We start from the raw sequence: 22,633 nt of genomic DNA, 5'->3' as shown, positions 1-22,633 counted from the left end.
AAAGAAGAAAGAAAAATAGTTAAAAAAAATATTTTTAAGATGGCAAAAAGAAATCTTCTCTCCCCTCTCCCTGCCTGCCACCACCAGTTCCTGAAATGAAGATTCTCAACTTGGCTGGAAGATGGGCGTTCTAAGGATGGGCTCCTAGAGGTATGTGAATTCCCAGAATGCCTAATTTCCAAGGTCCTCATCATTAGGTAGCATGCTGGGAGGGAGAGAATCCAAACTTGGGGTTCAGCTTCAACTCCAACGTGGGGTGTGTATGTGTGTGACACCCCCCCTTTTTTTTTTTTTTGGCTTTTGGGCCACACCCGTTGACGCTCAGGGAGGGCTTCCTCCTGGCTCAGAAATTGCTCTTGGCTTGGGTAGGGGGGAAACCATAGGGGCCGCCGGGGGAATCGAACCGCGGACCGTCCTAGGACTAGGGCTAGGCTAAACTAAGCGCGCGCCAGGCAGACAGACGCCTTACGCCCTGCGCCACCCTTCGGGCCCGGACATGCCGCTTTGACTCGTCCTAGAACTCCCGCTCTCCCGCCTTCCTTCCTTCCCTCCCTCCCTCCCTCCGGCGCGCCGACGTCATGACGTCACGACGTCGCCCACGTAACCCCGCCCCTGCGGCGCTCGGCATTCGGACGGCGCCGGGGTTTCTCTCGGAGAGCCGGAATGTGATGTGAAGCCTTGGGGCTGGCCGCGGCTCTTTCCGGGGGCCCAGCGTCCGTCCGTCCGCGCCGCTCGCTCTCTCGCTCGCTCGCTCGCTTCCGGGTGGCCGTGTGCCCTTATTTGGTCGTGCGCCCGCGTGGCCGCCGCAGCCGCAGCCGCCGCCGTCCGTCCGAATCCTCCGGGGGCCGCGGGGGGAGGCGTCGCTACGGAGGGAGGCGGGGGCCTGCGGGCGGCGGCGGCGGCGGCGGAGGGAAGGAAGATGGCGGCCGTGGAGCTCGAGTGGATCCCCGAGACGCTCTACAACACCGCCATCTCGGCCGTGGTGGACAACTACATCCGCTCCCGCCGAGACATCCGCTCGCTGCCCGAGAACATCCAGTTCGATGTGTACTACAAGGTACGGCCCTGGCGGGGAAGGACGGAGGGCGCGAGCGAGCGGGCGGGCCGCACCCCCTCGCTTCCACGTCGGCTCGGCTCTGCCTCGGCTCCCGCAGGAACCAACGAGTGCGGCCCCTCTGGCCGGTCCTCCACCCTCCCGACCCCTCGCCTCTTCTCTTCTCTTGAGAACCCAGGCGTGGACCTGCCCCCCTCCTCCACCTCCCCCGCCGCCTGCTCCTGCCGGGATCGCGACCAGCGCCTTCCCCCAACACACACACACACGAGATGATAGTGCCATTTGCTTTTTCGTGCATGCTCTTTAAAGCAAGCTTGAGGGTTGGCTTCTGCAAACAGAAGCAGAGTGTGTGTATTTGTGTGTGTGTGTGTGTGTGTGTGTGATAGGAGCTGGGAAAAGGAATTGCAACTAAATGGAAAAGGTGCTGGGGGGTCGAGTGTGTGTGTGTGTGTGTGTGTGTGTGTGTTATAGGAGCTGGGAAAAGGAATTGCAACTAAATGGAAAGGTGCTGGGGGTCGAATGTGTGTGTGTGTGTGTGTGTGTGTGTGTTATAGGAGCTAGGAAAAGGAATTGCAACTAAATGGAAAGGTGCTGGGGGTCGAATGTGTGTGTGTGTGTGTGTGTGTGTGTGTGTTATAGGAGCTGGGAAAAGGAATTGCAACTAAATGGAAAGGTGCTGGGGGTCGGGGTGTGTATGTGTTATAGGAACTGGGAAAAGGGATTGCAACTATATGGAAAGGTGAGAGTTCCTTAAGCAAGCAAACAAAAAAACTTGAGAATTAGACTGTGCCTCTCCCCCCCCCCCCACAAACCCAGGAATGGAAGTTGAGGAATGACTGGGAATGATAGTGCCATTTGCTTTTTCTTGCATGATTTTTTAAAGAAAGCTTGAGTGTTTGCTTCTGCTGGAAGCAGAGTGTGCTTGTGTGTGTATGTTATGGGAGCTGGGAAAAGGAATTGCAACTAAATGGAAAAGTGCTGGGAGGTCGGGGTGGGGAGAGAGTGAGCCAGAGAGGGAGAGAAAGGGAGAGACAGAGAGGGAGAGGGAGGGAGAGAGGAGAGAGGGGAGAGAGAGAGACTGTTATAGGAACTGGGAAAAGGAATTGCAACTATATGGAAAGATGAGAGTTTCTTAAGCAAGCTAACAAACAAAACAACTTGAGAATTAGACTACACTGCTCTGTTTGAAAGTTGCAAGTTCGCAGTATTCTTCAGTCGCTTCCCCTTTCACAATCCGAATTCAAAAGTGTAGGGGTCACTCTCCAGGGAGTGACGAGGGTTAGTGTCTTGAGATGTGGACAGACTTTTTTGTTCCTTTTCTTGTGGAGGAGAACTGGATGGATTTGGAGTCTCACTCCCCTTTTTTTTTTTTTATTCTCCCCCCCCCCCTTTCATTTCAAGTGAACAGGGAATTTATTATTCCGTTTTTTCCCCTTGCCTTGAGATCTTCATGGATTGCTCTTCTCCTTCAGTAGCCAGCCACCCATGCAAAATTTGACCATAAATAGCGAATGATTTATTTTTTTAGATCTTAAATACTTGCTTTTTTTTTTTTTTTTGCTTTGTCCTTGGCTGGAATAGTGTAAATTGATATCTAACAGATGTGTATGTGCTTTTATATATGGATGGTGTTTAATGGCAGTTGTGTCGTTGGGAAGAATGCCCATTATTCTCCACCCCCTGAATATTTTTCTCAAAAAAGCAGCTGACTTGCTGCATTCTACTAAATCCAGCTGCTTTACACTAGTTCTTACAGTCAAAATGTTTATCCCCTTTAATATCTGGGCCATTTTAATGTTTGTTGGTCATTTATAATATTATTTGGGGCAAGGAGATTTAGAGAAAACTCTGCTACACTCCAACTTTTTAACTTTGGTACACTTAATTATTTTTGCATATATCTAAGAATTAGGTTTAAGATTAATATCTCCTAAGGAGTGATGAGTAGATTTGTCTTTCTCCTTTTAGAAAATTGTGTACTGTTATCCCTTTTATTAAGCCATATATATTTACATATATTAAGCATTTTTTATTAAGGAAATTGTTGGATTTTTGTCAAACAAATTACATTAAATATTTGATTTTTTTTCCCACAAATGCTTTGATTTTTTAGTTCCTTTTAGTTTGAATTGGAACTTTATATTTGAGGATGTTTAGTAAGAACAAGATAGTGTTTGGACCACATTTTCTTTCTTTCTTTCTTTCTTTCTTTTTTTTTTTTTTTTTTTTTTTTGGTTTTTGGGCCACACCCGGTGACGCTCAGGGGTTACCCCTGGCTATGCTCTCAGAAGTCGCTCCTGGCTTGGGGGACCATATGGGATGCCGGGGGATCGAACTGCAGTCCGTCCTAGGCTAACGCTGGCAAGGCAGACACACCTTACCTCTAGCGCTACCGCGCCGGCCCCCAAAAAGGTTAGCCATCACTGCCCTATACTGTTTGTTTGTTTGTTTATTTATTTATTTTTTGGGGTTTTTGGGTTTTGGGTCACACCCGGCAGAGCTCAGGGGTTACTCCTGGCTCCACACTAAGAAATCGCTCCTGGCAGGCTCGGGGGACCATATGGGATGCTGGGATTTGAACCAATGACCTGCATGAAAGGCAAAAGCCTTACCTCCATGCTATCTCTCCGGCCCCTGGACCACATTTTCTGTTTGACATAGCTCTCAAAGTTTAAACATTGCTCGCTTTTGGAGCTCTTACACTCTTGAAGGATGTGTGCCTTTTGGAGTATGGTGCTATGTGATGGAGGTATTCAGCATGTGTGCCTGCCTGACCTGTAAGTGCTACTTATCTTGTTTAATCCCCATTGTCAAATGGTAAAATAGGGACTGACCCTGTTTCATAGGTGAGGAAGTTTGATAATGTAATCATGGTCTCATATCTAATATTGAGTTTCTGTACACCTTTCTTTCTTGCTTTGAGAGACTTTGTGGCTCAGTAGTAAACCTAACATGTATGAGATCTGGGTTCCCATCTCTGACTGCAGAAACAAAACATAGATTGCCAGTTGAGGTAGTAGATTATCTTAATGAAAGGTTTTGTTTTGTTTTGTTTTGTTTTTTTCGTTTTTTTTTTTTTTGGGGGGGTCACACCCGGCAGCTCTCAGGGGTTACTCCTGGCTCTACGCTCAGAAATCACTCCTGGAAGGCTCAGGGGACCATTTGGGACGCTGGGATTCAAACCACTGACCTTCTGCATGAAAGGCAAATGCCTTACCTCCATGCTATCTCTCCAGCCCCGAAAGACAGATTTTTTTTATAATAAAATTTTAATTGAATCACTGCGAGATTAAAAGTTAGAAAGTTGGGGCCAGGAAGGTGGCGCTAGAGGTAAGGTGTCTGCCTTGCAAGCACTAGCGTAGGATGGACCGCGGTTTGATCCCCCGGTGTTCCATATGGTCCCCCCAAACCAGGGGCGATTTCTGAGCGCATAGCCAGGAGTAACCCCTGAGTGTCAAACGAGTGTGGCCCAAAAACCAAAACAAAACAAAACAAAAAGTTAGAAAGTTGCTCATGACTGAGTTTCAGTCATACAATGCCCAACACCCTTCACTAGTTCACATTTCCTACCATCAGTGTCCCCAGTTTCGCCTCCCCTCTGCCTGCCTCTGTTGCAGACATTTTTCTTCTCTCTCTTCCCTCCCTCCCTCCTTTTCACCCCCTTTTGCCCTTCTTCTCTTGCTCTACCCCCTTTCTCTCCTTCTTTTTCTTTTTTTCCTTTTAGACATTGATTTGCAGTATTGCTACTGAAAGGGTATCATGCATTTCACTACCTTCTTTCAGCACCCTTTCAGTTCTTGTCCAGAGAGATTTCCAACTATCATTATCATAATGGTGCCTTCTCTGCTCTAACTGCACTCCTCTGGTAGAGCAAATTTTTTATTAGTTATTCAAGTAAACCATTATAATCCCTTTTTTTTTTTTTTTTTGGTTTACACCCAGCGGTGCTCAGGGTTCTCTGGCAGGCACAAGGGACCATATGGGACGCCAGAATTCAAACCACCGTCTGACCTGGATTGGCAAGGCAATTGCCCTACCACTGTGCTGTCTCTCCAGTCCCTAGAATTCCATTCATTAATGTCAGAACTAGGAACTTTTCTTGATTATAAATACTGCATTAACACATTAGATACTCTGTAAAGATTTAATACTTGCACAAATAATATATACCTTCTACTCAAACTCTAATGACTTTTATGTCTCCAAGATAGATTGAAGGAAAAATTTATAGTTAGATCCCACAAGTAGTCTTAATTCACATCAATAGATGTAGTCCTAGAACAGTTAAAATTTCCCACATATTTTTGGTTGGAGTTGTCCAATGTTGTGTTAATTTTTTTGCTTTTGGTCCACACCTGGCACTCAGGGGTTACTCCTGGCTCTGCGCTCAGAAATCACTCCTGGCAGACTCTGGAGATCATATGGGATGCTGGGGATCAAACCCGGGTCCATCCCAGGTTGGCAGTGTGCAAGGCAAACGCCCCACTGCTGTGCTATCACACCAGCCCCTCTGTTAATTTTGTAATATTTAAAGGCAAAGTCATAGTCATAACACTTCAGGAGAAGGGGCAAGTAACATAAGGTTGGGATTATTCTAAAAAAGGTAGTAAGGATTTCATATATAAAGGCAAAATGTGAGGGAGAATGAAAGACATTAGACTATATTTGTTGGCTCAGTGGCAGACACTAAAAGAAAGCCAGAAATTGAAATAGCTATTGAAGCTGGGGAAACAGTCCTTGTGCAGGAACATAAATTAACGGACTACATTCCTTCACTGTGCATAGATTAAGGCAGCGGTCTTCAAACTTTTTAAAGTGGGGGCCAGATTACGGTCCCTTAGAGAGCTGGAGGGCCGGACTATATGAGCTACTAATTCCTACTCACACTGCACATATCTTCTATAAATAAAATGAAAACCATTTATAAATAAACAGATCACGCACCAGTATTTCAATGGGAACTGTGGGCCTGCTTTTGGCTAATGAGATGGTCAATGTCTGGTTCCATATTTGTCACTGCCAGCCGTAATAAGTGATGCAAGTGGGCATCAGTTAATCTTGATCTGATTGGAGATTGCAGATGTTTCATTCTTGAAAAAGTCTGTTCACAGGCATAAGTGCTACCAAAGATGGTTACCATTTTGAGTGCATGGTTCCTGATATTTGGATATGTCTCAGAGGGGAGAGATGCATAGAAATTCAAAAGGTTACTTGACTTCAATGCATCTTTCAGAGTCACAATTCTGCAGTTCAGCCAGTTCCATTTGGTGAATTGTAAGGACATTTTCAATCTCAACAGAAAATGGGTTACAAAAAAGCTGTATGTCCTGTATATGGAGATGAAGCTCTTTAGGAATCTAAATTGAAACTACTTTTGCAACAATTCTAGTGAAACCAGACATGTTTCCTTTGGGAATGCAACCAATGGTTTGTCCCTGACAGGTTTTGAGTTGTTAGGAGATGACTGAAGGTTTCCTCCTGTACTTGTTTGATGAGAAGGCCTAATTTTACTTCAAATGCTTGCACATGCGATGCCATATCACAGATGAGCTTCCCCTTGCCTTGAAGTTGCAGACTGAAACTGTTGAGTAGCTCTGTTATATCTGTCAGAAAGGCAAGGTGCCATTTCCATTCTGCATCATTGAGCTCTGGTACTACTTGGTTTTTTGAAAGTAGAAAAGCTGTAATCTGAGAAGTAAGTCATAGAAACGGACTTCTGTGGGCAGAGGTGGTTCACGTCATGAGTGTATATGCTGGCAGGTATCTTGGCAACCAAACAGCGCTCACTGCTGGCGGGCCGGATCAGACTCCTCTGCGGGCCACATGTGGCCCACGGGCCATAGTTTGAAGACCCCTGGATTAAGGTATTAGTCTTAAACTGGAGTTGGAAAGAATACATACTCTTTGGGTTACACCCGACAGCGCTCACTCCTGGCTCTGTGCTCAGAAATTGCTCATGGCAGGCTCGGGGGACCATATGGGATGCCGAGATTTGAACCTCTGTCCTTCTGCATGCAAGGCAAATGCCTTACCTCCATGCTATCTCTCCGGCCCCCAGAATACATACTCAACATTAGGTGGCCCCAGAATACATATTCAACATAAGTGGAAAGAGTTAAGGACATACTTACCAACATAGGTAGGTTTGTAAAGCATGATTATCCTAAATAAGGAGGTAAGTAATATCTGTTAAGAATAAGGATTAAGGGGCCTGAGCGATAGCACAGCTCTAGGAGATAGCACAGCCCTAGGACGTTTGCCTTGCAGCAGCCAACCCAGGACTGTGGTTTGAATCCCAGCATCCCATATGGTCCACCGAGCCAGATAGGAGCTATTTCTGAGCGCAGAACCAGAAGTAACCCCTGACCCAAAACAAAAGCAAAACAAAACAAACAGAAAAGAATGAGGATCAAGAGTGCTAGCTTTTACAGGGGAAAGCTAAACAGAAATTGGAAATGGCTGCTGCTGAGAAGGGTTGCTAGCTCACTAAAAGTGTATATGTTTAATTATGTTAAATGGTTATGTTAAATTGATAGGGCACAGAGACAGTACTTAGGTTAAGGTAGATCACTAGAGTGGCCCTAGTAGCACCACATTTTTAGGTCCTTGCATTGCAAATAACAGCCCACTTGGCCAAGAATAGCTGCATAGGGGTCCTAGATCCCTTGAGCATTTTTTGGAGGCCTCTGAAAACTGAAAAATAGTGGACTGAATAGATAGTATCGGGGTTTTACGAATTTGCCTTTTACATTACATGGCTAGCCACAGTTTGAGTCCCAGCACTGCATATGGTTCTCCAGAGACCCCCAAGAGTGATCCTGAGCACAGAGGCAGGAGCAGGCCCTGAGCAAACTGGGTGTTGTCCACCATAGAATTGACAGATGCTATAGATGGTTCAGTAAATACCTGTATTTTGAATATGCTTTTTTCAGAGGCACTTAAAATTCCAGGATTCATGGAAATGAGTAAGTGAATAAAAGGACTATAAAATTATTTACCAAGTAAAAGCAAATAGTGAACCAACTATAGTATTGAAATCTATGTATTTTAAAAAAGTGTAGCATTGGCACAGAGACAGTAATTGATTTACAGAACAGAGTAGGAAATTTGCATGGAAACCAAGGGATAAGTAACAATTTACTGTTGAACAAAGTTATATGATTGTGGTATTTTGAATTGGTGGAAGATGATCAAAAGAGAGAGTACAGAGTTTAGGTGCATGTCTTCATGTGCCCCAGCCCAGATTGATCTCCAGTGCTATGTGTTCCTTTAGTATTTCTGTTGCTCCATAGAACTGGAGCAGAATGCCATACTTGGGATCTCTGCCAGGAGAGTCCCTAGGCTCCCTGAGTACAAAAGGAGGCAGAGTTGGCTGTGGAGGGTGGCCAGTACTGTAGCTCGGTAATCGAGCACTTGTCTTACATGTGTGAGGCCTTGGATCAGTCCCCAGCACTACCAAATAATCAGATCAGTCTGCTAATGGGGAAAATATCCAAAATCTTTTGAGCACAGGAGAAAAGTTAACATTTCTTATGCCAGGGCCCGGAGAGATAGCTTAGAGGTAGGTCATTTAACCTTGCATGCAGGACAGTGATTCGAATCCCGGCATCCCATATGGTCCTCTGAGCCTGCCAGGAGCGATTTCTGAGCGTAAAGCCAGGAGTAACCCCTGAGCTCTACGGGTGTGACCCAAAAACAAAAAACAAAGAACCCAAAAAAACATTTCGTATGCCAAATACTCAATAAATTTTAGTCAAATGGATCTGGCAGATTAAATCATGAAAATTTCAGAGTAAGTTAATGAATCAAATTGCAATTAAAATAATTTATGAGTTCTATTTTAGTGCTATACCTGGCAGTGCTCAGAGGTTATTTCCAGCTCTATAGTTAGGGGACCATATGAATCAAGGATTGAACCAGGGCCTTCTGTACGCAAAGTGTATATATACTCACCTCTTGGAACTATCTCCTGCCTTGAAAAAAATTTTTTTAAATCCTGGGTCACCTGGCACTGCTTAGTTCTATTTGCTGGCTCTGTGCTCAGAGATCATTTTTGGTGGCTTGGGGTGCTGGGGATTATAGAATCCAGGTTGACTGTGCAAGGCAAGTGCCTTTCCCACTGTACTTTCTCCTGTATCATATTGCCAGTGCTATAATACCATCTTGTCATGAAAAAGACTTTTCTTCATTTGAAACCAAAACACGGGGAAAATGATGCTTTAGATTGAATTAAAAATAAGAGGAAATTGGTGCCAGAGTGATAATACAGCTGGTAGGACTTTTGCCTTATATATGGCTGACTTAGGTTGGATCCCTGGCATCCCATATTGTCCCCCAAGCATTGCCAGAGGTGACCTCTGAGCACAGAGCCAGGAGTAACCCCTGAGCACTGCTGCGTATGCCCCAAAAAATAAACACAAAAGGGAAATTGTAGAATTAAAAAAAAATTTACGTAGGGATTGAGGTAGAGGATTTACCTTGTACTCAGCCCATTATAGAGCCAGGAGTAACCCCTAAGCACTGCTGGGTGTGGCCCAAAACAAAACAAAAGTATAGGCAAATGAAAATATAATCATTTCCAGAGGACCAGAAGAGGAAAATACAATGGCTAATAAAGATCAAAAGATACTTAACTGAAATGTATGCCAGGGCAGTCATGAAGAAGGAAAATCTGGAGGATTTATAGCACTAAAATCAAGCTGTGACAATTAAGATAACACTATTGACATATAGAATGGAACAAAACAGGCAGCTCAGAAATAGGTGAGAACACATGTTGCTACCTGATGTATGATACAACAGTACAATGGAAAAGGAAGATTAAAATAAAGAATTGTTGGACCCGGAGAGATAGCACAGCGGCGTTTGCCTTGCAAGCAGCCGATCCAGGACCTAAGGTGGTTGGTTCGAATCCCGGTGTTCCATATGGTCCCCCGTGCCTGCCAGGAGCTATTTCTGAGCAGACAGCCAGGAGTAACCCCTGAGCACCGCTGGGTGTGCCCCCCCCCCAAAAAAAAAAAAGAATTGTTGACCAGTTAGATATCCTTGTGAAGGCTTGAGTGGTGGGAGGAAATCAGGACCTTACCTCATACTATATCAGTAAAAGTTGCTGCAGAATCGATACCCTGTATACAACAAGCTATATACAGAGGGGAATAGTTACATTAGCAGGAGGGGGGCAAAGGAGGGAGATATGGGACACATGCTGGGAAAAGGTCAGGAGGGAAGACAACCCTCGTGGTGGGAATGTCCCTGATTCATTGTCACTATGTACCTTCAATATTACTGTGAAATATTCGTTACTCACATTTTGGTCACAATAAAAATATTATTTAATAAAAAAAATTAGGTTGCTGGTCTAAGCATGAAGTTTTCTATTGGGGGGGGCATTTTTACTGTCTCAGCAAAGGTTTATTGAATCTGGAAATGATGGACTAAATAAATTGAATTGGAGCAATAGCATAGCAGGTAGGGCATTTGCTTTGCATGCTGTCGACCCACATTTGATCCCCAGCATCTCATATAGTCTCCTGAGCCTGCTAGGAGTACTTTCTGAGCACAGAGCCAGGAGTAATCCCTGAACACCACTAGGTGTTTGGCCTAAAAGCCAAAAAGGGGGTAGACTAAATATTAGTATAATTGGGTAGGTTGGATGTATAAAAACTAAGAGTATTTATCAAAAGAAGATAACTTTGGGCTAGAGCAAATAGTACAGTGGGTGGGATGTTTGTCTTGCATGCAACCTGCCAGGGGCAACCTCTAAGCATCACTGAGCGTGGCCCTCCCAAAAATAAAAATAAAAATAAAGTATTATTTATTTTTTTAGTTTTTGGGTCACACCTGTTGATGCTCAGGGGTTACTCCTGGCTATGCACTCAAAAATCACTCCTGGCTTGGGGGACCATATGGGACGCTGGGGAATTGAACCGTGGTCCGTCCTAGGTTAGCTGGTGCAAGGCAAATGCCTTACTGCTTGTGCCACTGCTCTGGCCCCAAATAAAGTATTATTAAGAAAATGAAAAGTAGGCCTGAAATTGTCTCAGTGGTAGAGCCACTTATCTTAAAATTGTGTGATTCTGGAGACTAAACCTCATACATTCAAGGCAAGTGTTCCAATGGCTGAACACTGGCTTTAAATGTTCCAGCCCCCTAACATTTTTTTGAGGGCAGTGGGCCCACATCTTAAAGTGCTTAGGGAGTACTCCCAGCTGCATGTTCAGGACTCCTTTCTATTGTGAGGGAGTGAACCTGAGGCGTCTACATGTAAAGCATAAACAACTTTTTGAGTTATCTGATATCCTAAAATTTTTTACTTGAAATTGGAAAACCAAACCGCAGAACTAAAGAAATTTATAATGTTTATCTAAAATTGATTGATCCTTTATCTGAATATCTAGAAATTAAGAAAATGAAAAGCACTTGCCATTTTTTTGTTTTTGTTTTTGGACCACGTGGCTGTCTTAACTCTTGGCTCTGTACTCAGGGATTACTTCTGGTGGTACTTAGAGGACCATATGCAATGCCAGGGCTTGAACCTGAGTTTGTCACTTGCAAGATATGTGCCTTGCCTATCATATCGTTTCTCTAGCCCCCATTTGTATTTTAGTTTTTGTCCTTTATTGTTTGCTTTGGAACCACTTCTGGCTCTGCACTCTGAATCCTGGCAGGGCTCAAAGCACCAAATGGGATGCCAGGGATGGAATCCAGTTGGCTCTGTGCAAGGTAATCACCATCCCCTCTGTACTATCTTTCCTGCCCTTTTATTTTTTTTAAATAAGGAAAGAATTTCAGTGCTTCAAAAGGACCAGTAATATTTGGAAAAATGCTCACTTCATTTTGTTTTTTAGGGAAATGCCTGTTTTGCTATACATTTTTTAGAATGACTTTTTTAAAAAGTATTATTTGGGACTGGAGCGATAGCACAGCGGTAAGGCATTTGCCTTGCATGCAGCCAACACCAGATGGAACCTGGTTCAAACCCCGGCATCCAGTATAGTCCCTCGAGCCTGCCAGGAGCAATTCCTGAGTGCTGCCCGTGTGACCAAACAAAGCAAAACAAAACAAAAGTATTACTTATGGAACAATTATCACCCTCATAGACTGTTAGTTGGAATATATATTGGTATACCTATTTTTTGGGGGAGGGAAGGGTCGTACCCGGTGGAGCTCAGGAGTTACTCCTGGCTCTGTGCTCAGAAATCACTCCTGGCAGGCCTGGGAGACCATTTGGGATGCTGAGATTCGAACCAGGTCCGTCCTGTGTTGGTGGCATGCAATGCAAATGCCTTACTGCTGTGCTATTGCTCCGGCCCCGGGCATATCTTTTTTTAAATTTTGTTTTGAGGCCACATCCAGATGTGCTTGGGCTACTCCTGACTGATGTTTGGGACCTCATAATGTTCAGAATCAAACCCACAGCCTCACACATACAAGGTAAAAATTTTATCACTAATCCACAAACCTCCCCTTAACTGTTTTGTTTTTACTTTTCCTTTATTTTATTTAAACAATTGTGATCAATGGAACCCTTCATAGTTGAATTTGAATTATACAATGAGTCAGGGCCTTTCCCACCACCATGTCAACCTCCTTCCATTAATGGCCACAAGGTGCATCTTATACCACCATCCTTTGCCCTCTGACCTGCCAGTATAACAGGTCCCTTTAAGTTTAGATCATTAAAGTTTAGGCCCCTTGATTCTATTATCACTGATTTTGGCTTGGTTATTTAGTTCTGTCCTTATTTCTCCACCAAAGCATTCCAAGACCACTTGGCCTTTCTTTGATCCTTTCTTCTTAGTTTTTTGTTTTTGGGCCACACCTGGCAGCGCTCAGGGGTTCCTCCTGGCTCTATGCACAAAAATCACTCCTGGCAGGCTCTGGGGACTATATTGGATCCGGGATTCGAACCACTGTTCTTGTGCATGCAAGGCAAATGCCCTACCTCCATGCTATCTCTCCGGCCCCATTCCTTTTTTTGGGGGGAGGGGTCACACCTGGCAGAGCTCAGGGGCTACTCCTGGCTCTACACTCAGAAATCACCCCCAGCAGGCTTGGGGTACCATATGGGATTCCGGAATTTGAATCACCGTTCTTCTGCATGCAAGCCCTACCCCTGTGCTATCTCTCCGGCCCCTTTCTTAGTTTTATAGAAAAATGTGGGAATATGTGGTAAAATAATCTGTCCCAAGTTTCTATGAAAAAGGCAGGAGCCCGAATTTAAAAGATGAGATTTAAAAAATCCAATTTAAAAAAAAACTTGTGTGGCAGGTTTTTTGTTTTGTTTGCATAGGCATAGCAAAATATCGAGAAACAGAAAGGAAAAAATCTTTGGCCTAAAAACAGGGAGACCTTAGCCTGAAGCATTCTGCCATAAGACCAACTACAGGCTCCAGGCATACTAAGTTTTCTAACTCCAAAATCTTTCTCTGTGGTCCCAGTAAAAGTTCTTTACAGTCACGATTGTTGCAGTCAGGTTTCTTTAGTTGGAGATCCTGGTTTTGGTACAGCTCATGTTAAAGTCAGGGTGACACAGAGTGTCTTCTGGTTTTATCTCACTGTTAGATGGCAGTGCAGGGAACCCTGCCCTGAAAACAAGTTGTTGCCGTTACCAAGTCGTCCGGATGTTATAGGAACCATTCTGGAGCAAATTGATGCCAGGGCAGCATTAGGACCATCCCTGTAGAAGACCGATTCCTGGTGCTGGTGTAAATCATGCTGGTTTGTTTTTACATTTTTGGGAGGCCACACCAGCCAGTGCTTAGGACTTACTCCTGATTCTGTGTTCAGGAATCACTCCTAGCAGGCTCAAGAGACGTGGAATGCTGGGATCGAACCTGGTTCAACTGCATGGAAGTCAACTGCCTTTCCCACTGTACTATGTCTCCTACTCCCCAAATACCCTTTGGAAAACAAAAATTTACATACTAATACTGAACATCCATATAAATCCTTAATTTAATTCCACTTCAAGATATATCATACACTTAATATTGCTGTTAGCAATAGTACTCATAGTAAACCAAAGGTAGAAACTATCCACATGCTTGTCAGTAGAATTAATACAGTGAAAAGTTCGTTGTTTGGGGGCCACACGTGACGATGCTCGTGGGTTACTCTTGGTTCCTAGTAGTGCTTAGAACATAAGGGATGCTGGGGATCAAACCTGGTTCTGCTTTATGTAAAGCAAGCACCCTACCTGCCATACTATCAATCTGGCCCTTACAATGAAAGGTTTGGTTCATTTTGTTTTTCCATGCAAATTGAGATGTTCCCAGTACTTTGTATACCATTAGATTTGGATAAATCCCAGGCATTTGAATATTAAGTTATGAATCTCTGGTTTCATTTATCACATGAAAAATGGTGATTATTTTTTTTGTATGTCGTATATCAAATGTGTAGTCAGATTGTTTTTGTACCACAGGATCAAATTTACTTTGTGCAAGTTCCAGTTCCACTGTCAGTTTCTTTTCTGAGGCCTCTGCGTTCTGTGATTGGATCTGTCTTCTGTGTATCACCCACAGACTGACTAGGTCCTGAGGAGGTATCTGACTGCTAGTTTAGGTCCCAAAGTCTTAACATGTGTAGGATTCTGGGGTTCCCTCTTTCCCCATGAAAGGTTCTGCTCTTGCTAATCTTCTTCTCTCTTTGTTATCTTGGTTTTTGTTTTGTTTTGTTTTTGTTTTTGTTTTTTTTGTTTTGTTTTTGGGTCACACCCGGCAGTGCTCAGGGGTTACTCCTGGCTGTCTGCTCAGAAATAGCTCCTGGCAGGCATGGGGGACCATATGGGACACCCGGGATTCGAACCAACCACCTTTGGTCCTGGATCAGCTGCTTGCAAGGCAAACATCGCTGTGCTATCTCTCCGGGCCCCTTTGTTAACTTGTTAGCTTGTGGGAATGTGGCCTTCAGATAAGAGTTAGAGACAAAGGGAAACACAGACCCGGAACACACGTGCATTCAGGATAAACCTTAAAACAGATCAGCCTAGTAACATCTGAATTATGTATCTTGTGGCATTTGAATGGTGTATCCCTTTTATCTGCTTCCTGGGGCTGTACGTTCATCTCTGATGCAGGCTTGGCCATGGCTTATATATACCCTAACTCCCCTAGGGTCCTAGACTGAATGCTTGTTCCCAGGTGGAAATCTTAGACCAGGGGTGGCGAACGTGCGGCATGCGGCTCCCGGCCAAAATGAATGTGGCTCTTTGCCTCTTATTATTTTGTATATTGTGGCTCTTTGCCTAGTTTGGATTTTGTTATGCTGCTTCTGAGGAGGGACCTCTGAGGAGAGATCTCTGAGTGCGGAGTCCCGCCCCAAAGCTGCGTCTTTCCATCTCCCATCCCTCGGAAACAACTGCAGGAGGGGGGAGGACCCGTGTGTCACATGTTGGGTCACATCTTGCCCTTAGTTCTTAACGAGGAGGATGCAGCACACCCTCACCATCACTGCAGGATTTTTACCCTCATTCAAAATGACAAAATGCAATATGTGTGTGGGCCCAGAGAGATAGCACAGTGGCGTTTGCCTTGCAAGCAGCCAATCCAGGACTTAAGGTGGTTGGTTCGAATCCCAGTGTCCCATATGGTCCCCCGTGCCTGCCAGGAGCTATTTCTGAGCAGACAGCCAGGAGTAACGCCTGAGCACCGCCGGGTGTGGCCCAAAAAACAAACAAACAAACAAAAATGCAATATGTGTTTAATATATTATTGCTAAAATTATATGCTTTTGTGTGAGTGTTTGTCTGTTTTGACAGGTCACTGCATGGTGTGGCTCTCTGACTCTCACAGTTTAGAATTTTGGCTCTTTGTGTTGAACTTGTTCACCACCCCTGCATTAACGTGATGATTTTTGCATATTGCTGTCAGGGAAAGTGCAGCTTTGCAAATATGGAGAGTCTTGTACTTGGTATGGTGTAATGCAGATAGTCTTTATTTCTTTCCAAATTTAAAATATTGTATTTTATCTGTCCCAGGGCACATGGTGCAGTTTGAAAGCTGTGGGTATGTAATATGGCTCTACTTCTTTAATTTTAAAATGGGAAATTGAACTGGAGAAGCTACCATATTTTATGTACCATAAGATGCACTTTTCCCTCCCCAAAAGATGGGGTAAAATATCTGTGCGTCTTATGGAGCGAATGCCGCCTGGAGCTGAAGCCCAAGAGCAGGAGAGAAGAGCATATACTAACCACTTGACATCAGCAGTGTTATGCCCCCTTTATTGAACAGACATACCACATAGTATGACAATTAGATTAACTTACTTTTACCATCACATACAGAGCTTTCATTTAAGACTATTTGATTGCTGCTGTGACTTTTATTTTTTTATTTTATTTTTTTTTTGGTTTTTGGGTCACACCCGGCGGTGCTCAGGGGTTACTCCTAGCTGTCTGGTCAGAAATAGCTCCTGGCAGGCACGGGGCACCATATGGGACACCGGGATTCGAACCAACCACCTTTGGTTGTGCTATCTCTCCGGGCCCGACTTTTATTTTTTTATAATAACGATAAAGTATTTCAAATTTGTGTTTTTATTTTCTGATGTTAAAAAAAGTTAGGGGGCCGGTGAGGTGGCGCTAGAGGTAAGGTGTCTGCCTTGCAAGCACTAGCCAAGGAAAGATTGCGACCGAGGTTCGATCCCCCGCATCCCATATGGTCTCCTCAAGCCAGGGGCAATTTCTGAGCGCTTAGCCAGGAGTAACCCCTGAGCATCAAACGGGTGTGGCCCAAAACCCCCCCCAAAAAAAAAAGGTAAATGTGTTTATGTGTTTAACCAACTGTGGACCGGCATATTGTAAATATACTTCAGCTTTGCAGGCTGGTTGTGTTTGCACCTGCTGTCTCCTGACAGTGTCTCACGTTGCATTTATTAGCTATTTTAGCACACCATTTACTTTAGAATATTTTTTTCTTGTTTCCTCGTTTAAAAACTTATGTGCGCGGGGCCGGGCGGTGGCGCTAGAGGTAAGGTGCCTGCATTGCCTGCGCTAGCCTAGGACGGACCGCGGTTCGATCCCCCGGTGTCCCATATGGTCCCCCAAGCCACGAGCGACTTCTGAGCGCATAGCCAGGAGTAACCCCTGAGCGTCACCGGGTGTGGCCCAAAAACCAAAAAAAAAAAAAATAAATAAAAAAAAAGATAAAAACTATGTGCGTCATATGGTCAGGTGCATCTTGTAGAGCGAAAAACGCAGTAATTTCAATAGGTAGAGTGCTTGCCTTGCATATTAGCTGACTTGGGTTTGATACCCCAGCATTACAAATAGTCTCCAGGAGTAAGCCCTGAGTACTGTCAGGTGTGGCTCCTTTACTCCCCACCCCCATAAAAACAAAATTAATTGTGCTGGAGGGCACTCTTGGAGGGTAATTATTGTTCAGGGACATGGAGATTTGTTGGATTTTGATGATTTATTTCATGATCTGGTTCTCTGTGCATGTTTACTTTGTGAAAAGTTATCAAGCTTTACTTGGTGTTTTTGGTACTAAACTCTAGGATTAAAGAGGTTTTCCCATGTTCTGCTCCTAGGTCCCTCTACTGACTATATTCAGCCTGGCTGTTCAGGGCAGATGGTTTGATATCTGTACTGGTGGTGTGGTGCATATATACTTGGCACCACCAGACTTAAACCTGAAGTACTCAAGAAGCCCTACAGTGCTGGGAATTAGACTCAGAGTCTTGTATGCCGGGTATGCTCCAGCCCTTTTGAGCAGTCTTTCTGGCTCAAGGGCTTTATATATTTTGAGGTGAAGGGCTTCCAAGGGGTGCTCAGGAAGCAGTTCTTGGTCAGTCTGTTCAGCAGTTCATTTCTAAGGGCCAAGGATACCACTGCTCACAGCCTTTGGTGCTGGATTACTCAGGCTACCTACCCTTCCAGTGCTGGAGATCTCCAGGGCCAGACAGAAGTGCTCTGATGTCTCCAGACTACCCCTGCCCCCCTCAGTGTTGCTTCAGGGACTATGTGATGCTGGGAACCCAGCTTGAGCCTAGTATTCACCCTGTCTCCTGAACACCCCTGCAACTTTAATCATGAAGTGTGCATTCTTTATACTACAATTAAAATCTGACATGTTATCAAATTTTCAAGATTAGATAATTCAAATCTTGGAGCCTAGAGGAAGAGCTCAGTGGCTTAGAATTCCTACTTGGAAGTATAAGAAGGTTTCAGTTCCTGGTGCTGCCAGATTCACTGAGCAATATAATCCCTTGGTGAACTTTACAACTAAATGATGACTGACCCCTGAATCACATCAGAGCACCTCAGCAACCCTTGGTGAGCACCATGGCCAAGAATGCAAGCACCACGGATATATAAACCTAAATTATCAATATATTTCAGTCTCTAAATAATTTTCCACCTTTTGTATATGTAGAATTAACAGAGTAGCAGTTAAAAGCCACTGCTCTTAAATAATGTGGGGAGATGGCTCAATAGGCAGGAAAACATGCTTTGCTTGTATGAATGCCAGTTTGATCTTCAGCATTTCTGAGTGTGGCCCCCCAAATTAATAAGCCATTGTTTGATGGAAATTTTTCCTAGTCCTAAATTAAATATATAATTTTCTGAAAGCAGAGGAAATCTATCTTTTTTTCTTTTCTTTTTTTTTTGGGGGGGGTAACACCCGGCAGCGCTCAGGGGTTCCTCCTGGCTCTACGCTCAGAATTGCCACCGACCTTCTGCATGCAAGGCAAATGCCTTACCTCTGTGCTATCTCTCCAGCCCCATTTCTTTAAAGAAATTTAATCTCTACTTTTAAGCATGTGGTTTACAGATTTATACTAGATTACAAATCTATTATAATTTATAAATTATATAATTGTTATATATAATCTATTATAATTTATAAATAGATCTGTACTGGTAGGGTTTCATGGGTACATTGTTCTACCAACACCACATCCGCCACCAAATTATCCACTTTTCTTCACTACCATTGTCTTAGTTCTCCTTACTCATTCTGTTTGTCCTTCCTGTCCCCAAACTCAGTTTTGAGATAAGTTTTCGATCAGTTTTCATTTCCGTTCCAGGTTCTGTCTGGAATCCTGTATGGTCCCTTGTCAAGAATGACCCTTGAGTGCAGAACAGTGAGAACTGTTACAGATCTGGTCCCCAAAAAAACACACTTGTGTTATATTAACCCCCCTCTTCTGCCTCATTAATGTCATTTTTTTTTTTTTTGGCTTTTTGGGTCACACCTGGCAGCACTCAGGGGGTTACTCCTGGCTCTACGTTCAGAAATAGCTCCTGGCAGGCTCGGGACCAAATGAGATGCCGGAATTCGAACCACCGTCCTTCTGCATGCAAGGCAAATGTCCTACCTCCATGCTATCTCTCCGGCCCCTAATGCTATAATCTTTACCATATATCATTAATGAGAATTCAAGAAGAGAACATGAAAATTGAACCAAGTATGGAGATTACTAAAAAAGGTTTATGTTGTTATCACTCTTTGATCTTACATCAAATGTTTTGCTTTAGACTTTCCTTTTATATCTTGGTAGCATCTACTGCTGATACAATTTTGCTGTCTTTTTGTTGTTCTTAAGTCAGGATTGCTTGGGCTCACATGTTTGACACTAAGGCTAAAATTTAGGACTCAAGCTCATGCTTACACCCCCACCCCCCCTTTTTTTGGTTTTTGGTTTTGGGGTCATACCCGGCAGCGCTCAGGGGTTCCTGCTGGCTCTATGCTCAGAAATCGCTCCTGGCAGGCTCGGGGGACCATATAGGATGCTGAGATTGGAACCACCGTCCTTCTGCATGCAAGGCATAGGCCTTACCTCCATGCTATCTCTCCGGCCCCCATGCTTGCTTTTTCTTAACCACTGAATTATTTGGGGGCCCTTTTCTCTTTGGGAATCTTTAGTAGCTGAGTTGTTATATTACCTTAGTGCTTTTAGGCAGCACTAAGATCTGAACACATGGCCTTGGCTTTGCCAGCAATTTTAAGTCATAAAACCATTAGCTGTATCTTTCTTGCTTGGTTTTACAAAACAGTGGGGTCTCTTCTGATTCACTTCAGCACAGGTAGCAGCATTGGGGTTTGAACTCAAGGCCTTGCACTTGATCTGTAGGTTCCATTTCTAGCTCTCCTCTTTGTAGTTTATTTGTGGAAGAATTGGTATTTTTGTTTCTTTGTTTGTTTTAGGTTTTGGGCCATACCTGGCGGCACTCAGATTTCTTCTGGCTCTGGGCTCAGAAACTACTCCTGGCAGGTTGAGGGGGCCATTGTGGGGTGCAACTGTGGTCAACTGCATGCAAGGTAGAACCCAGCCAGAATCCAGATCTGCCTGCTGTGCTATTCACTCTGGACCCAGAAATAGCATTCTTTAGCATACAAACTTTACAGAGGTTATTGAAGTTTGGATTTTAATGATATAAAGTATTTTTATCTTACAAGTGTTTTTTTCTTTTACTTGATGAGGACTTTATGGGTTTCATTATACTAAGATCAGATTTTTTTTTTTGAAAAAGGGCCACAATCAGTAGTTTTCACTTCCTTCTGCTATGTGCTCAGGGACCATTCCGGGTAGTGTTTATAGTATTAAATATGAGATGCCAAGGATTAAATGGAGTCAGCGGCATACAAGTCAATTTACTGATCTGCCCCCCTTCAGACGTGTTTTTAAAGCCAGTTCCTAGCTTTGGTAATATAAATTTGAACCTCACATATAGGTAGTATGAATTTGAATTAAGATATATATCCAAGAGAGCTAATTTTAGTTTAGCCCATTTTGAGGGGGGGGGGCACACCCAGGAGTGCTCAGGGATTACTCCTGGCTCTGTACTCAGAAATCGTCCTGGCAGTCTCAGGGGACCGTATGAGATGCTGGGAATCACCCCTATCAGTGTACTGCCTCTCTAGTCCCATCCATCAGACTTTTTTTTTTTTTTTTTTTTTTGGTTTTTGGGCCACACCTGGCAACACTCAGGGGTTACTCCTGGCTTTGCACTCAGAAATCGCTCCTGGCAGGCTTGGGAGACCTTATGGGATGCCAAGATTTGAACCACTGTGTTTCTGCATGCAAGGCAAATGCCCTACCTCTCTCCGGCCCCTGATATTTATTTTTATGTGTTTTGTTTTGTTTGTGGTGGTTTGTTTTGTGGGAGCCTACTTAGCAGTGCTTAGCTCCCATCAGAGCCACACTTGGTGGTGCTTGAAGGTTCATGCAATGTCAGGGGTAGAAATCAGACCTGGAACATGCAAGATATGGGCTGCTTGCCTGTGGACTGTCTTCTCAGTCCCTGAATTGAAAAGGTCATTTTCATCTGAAGAATCATTAGTTGAACTTGGAGCCATTTTTAATTTCTGATATTATCTTTGCTGTATAGTATGCGGTATATATTTGCTATATGTAGCATCTTTGCTCCTTGATAGTTTTATATTAACAATTATGTTTTAGGGTTGTGTATGGGACTTAGCAGTATTGTGCATGTCTTAATATTTGGTATCCTGAATTCTGTCCTCGGCATCACCAAAACTAAGAAAAAGAGGGAAAACTATTCAGTGTTATTTAAGGAACAAAATTGAGTATAAAATCCTGACTATAGCTTTGTTTTGATTTCCAGAGGTTGCTTGTTTGTGGTGCCAGGGTAATGTGGGGGAAGCCCTGGGTATTCAACTTAGGACCTCAGACATTATAGGCAAGCAAACACAGAGACACATCGCTAGGACTCTGGAAAATATCTTTTTATGTTTGATATGTAAACAGTTGTATAATGCTGTAGTACTCTTGTACTAGATACTGTTTTACAAATCATTTCATAAAACCATTTGCATAAAATATGCAAACATTGTTTTTTTATGAATACGAATGTTAGCTTAGAATTTCTTCTTTCACAAAGAAAAAAAAAAAAAAGAAAATTCACCTTTGGGGCCGGGCGGTGGCGCTGGAGGTAAGGTGCCTGCGCTAGCCTAGGACGGATCACGGTTCGATCCCCCGGCGTCCCATATGGTCCCCCAAGAAGCCAGGAGCAACTTCTGAGCGCATAGCCAGGAGTAACCCCTGAGCATCACAGGGTGTGGCCCAAAAACCAAAAAAAAAAAAAAAAAAAAAAAGAATTTCTTCTTTCACATCTTTCCTCACACTACATTTAATCATTGTCTTGGAGTGGTAATCATTAGTCATTAAATGTTAAATCCATAAAATTATATTTAAGTATAATTAAAGTAGAAATTAAAACGTTAATCTTTCCTTGTTTTTTTGTTTCAGCTTTACCAGCAGGGACGCTTATGTCAACTCGGCAGTGAGTTTTGTGAATTGGAAGTATTTGCTAAAGTATTGAGAGCTTTGGACAAAAGGTAAATCTGTCTTTCTTTTTCAAGTGATAGAATATACATAACCTAAAATTTACCGTTGTATTAAGTTTAAGTTAACCTTTATACTGTCATGTAGCTGTCAATACTAGCATTATTTTTAGGTTCAAGAACTGGAGACTCAATTCCTCTTCCCCACTGTAGCCTTTATCCTGTAATTGGAACCACATGTGGGTGTAGGTGACAGTGCTCATGATTGTACTCAGTGTTGTTTTTAGTGTTCTTCCCTAATTTTAAATGTTACTTTTTTTCT

General features: G+C 43.6%; 1 protein-coding gene across 1 annotated transcript in view; it reads left to right on the top strand.

Moving 5' to 3' along the window:
• The first annotated feature begins 906 nt into the window (after positions 1–906).
• APPBP2 (amyloid beta precursor protein binding protein 2) overlaps positions 907–22,633 on the top strand; it is a 48,290-nt gene continuing 26,563 nt past the window's right edge. Inside the window, exons 1-2 of the mRNA XM_049771878.1 lie at positions 907–1,057; positions 22,277–22,365. Of these exons, the coding sequence (XP_049627835.1) occupies positions 920–1,057; positions 22,277–22,365 (227 nt within the window). The 5' untranslated portion in view covers positions 907–919. The remainder of the gene's footprint in view (positions 1,058–22,276; positions 22,366–22,633) is intronic.

Source organism: Suncus etruscus, chromosome 1 (genome assembly GCF_024139225.1).
Source record: "Suncus etruscus isolate mSunEtr1 chromosome 1, mSunEtr1.pri.cur, whole genome shotgun sequence".
In the NCBI taxonomy this organism is placed as follows: Eukaryota; Metazoa; Chordata; class Mammalia; order Eulipotyphla; family Soricidae; genus Suncus; species Suncus etruscus.
This window is presented reverse-complemented; position numbering and strand designations above follow the sequence as displayed.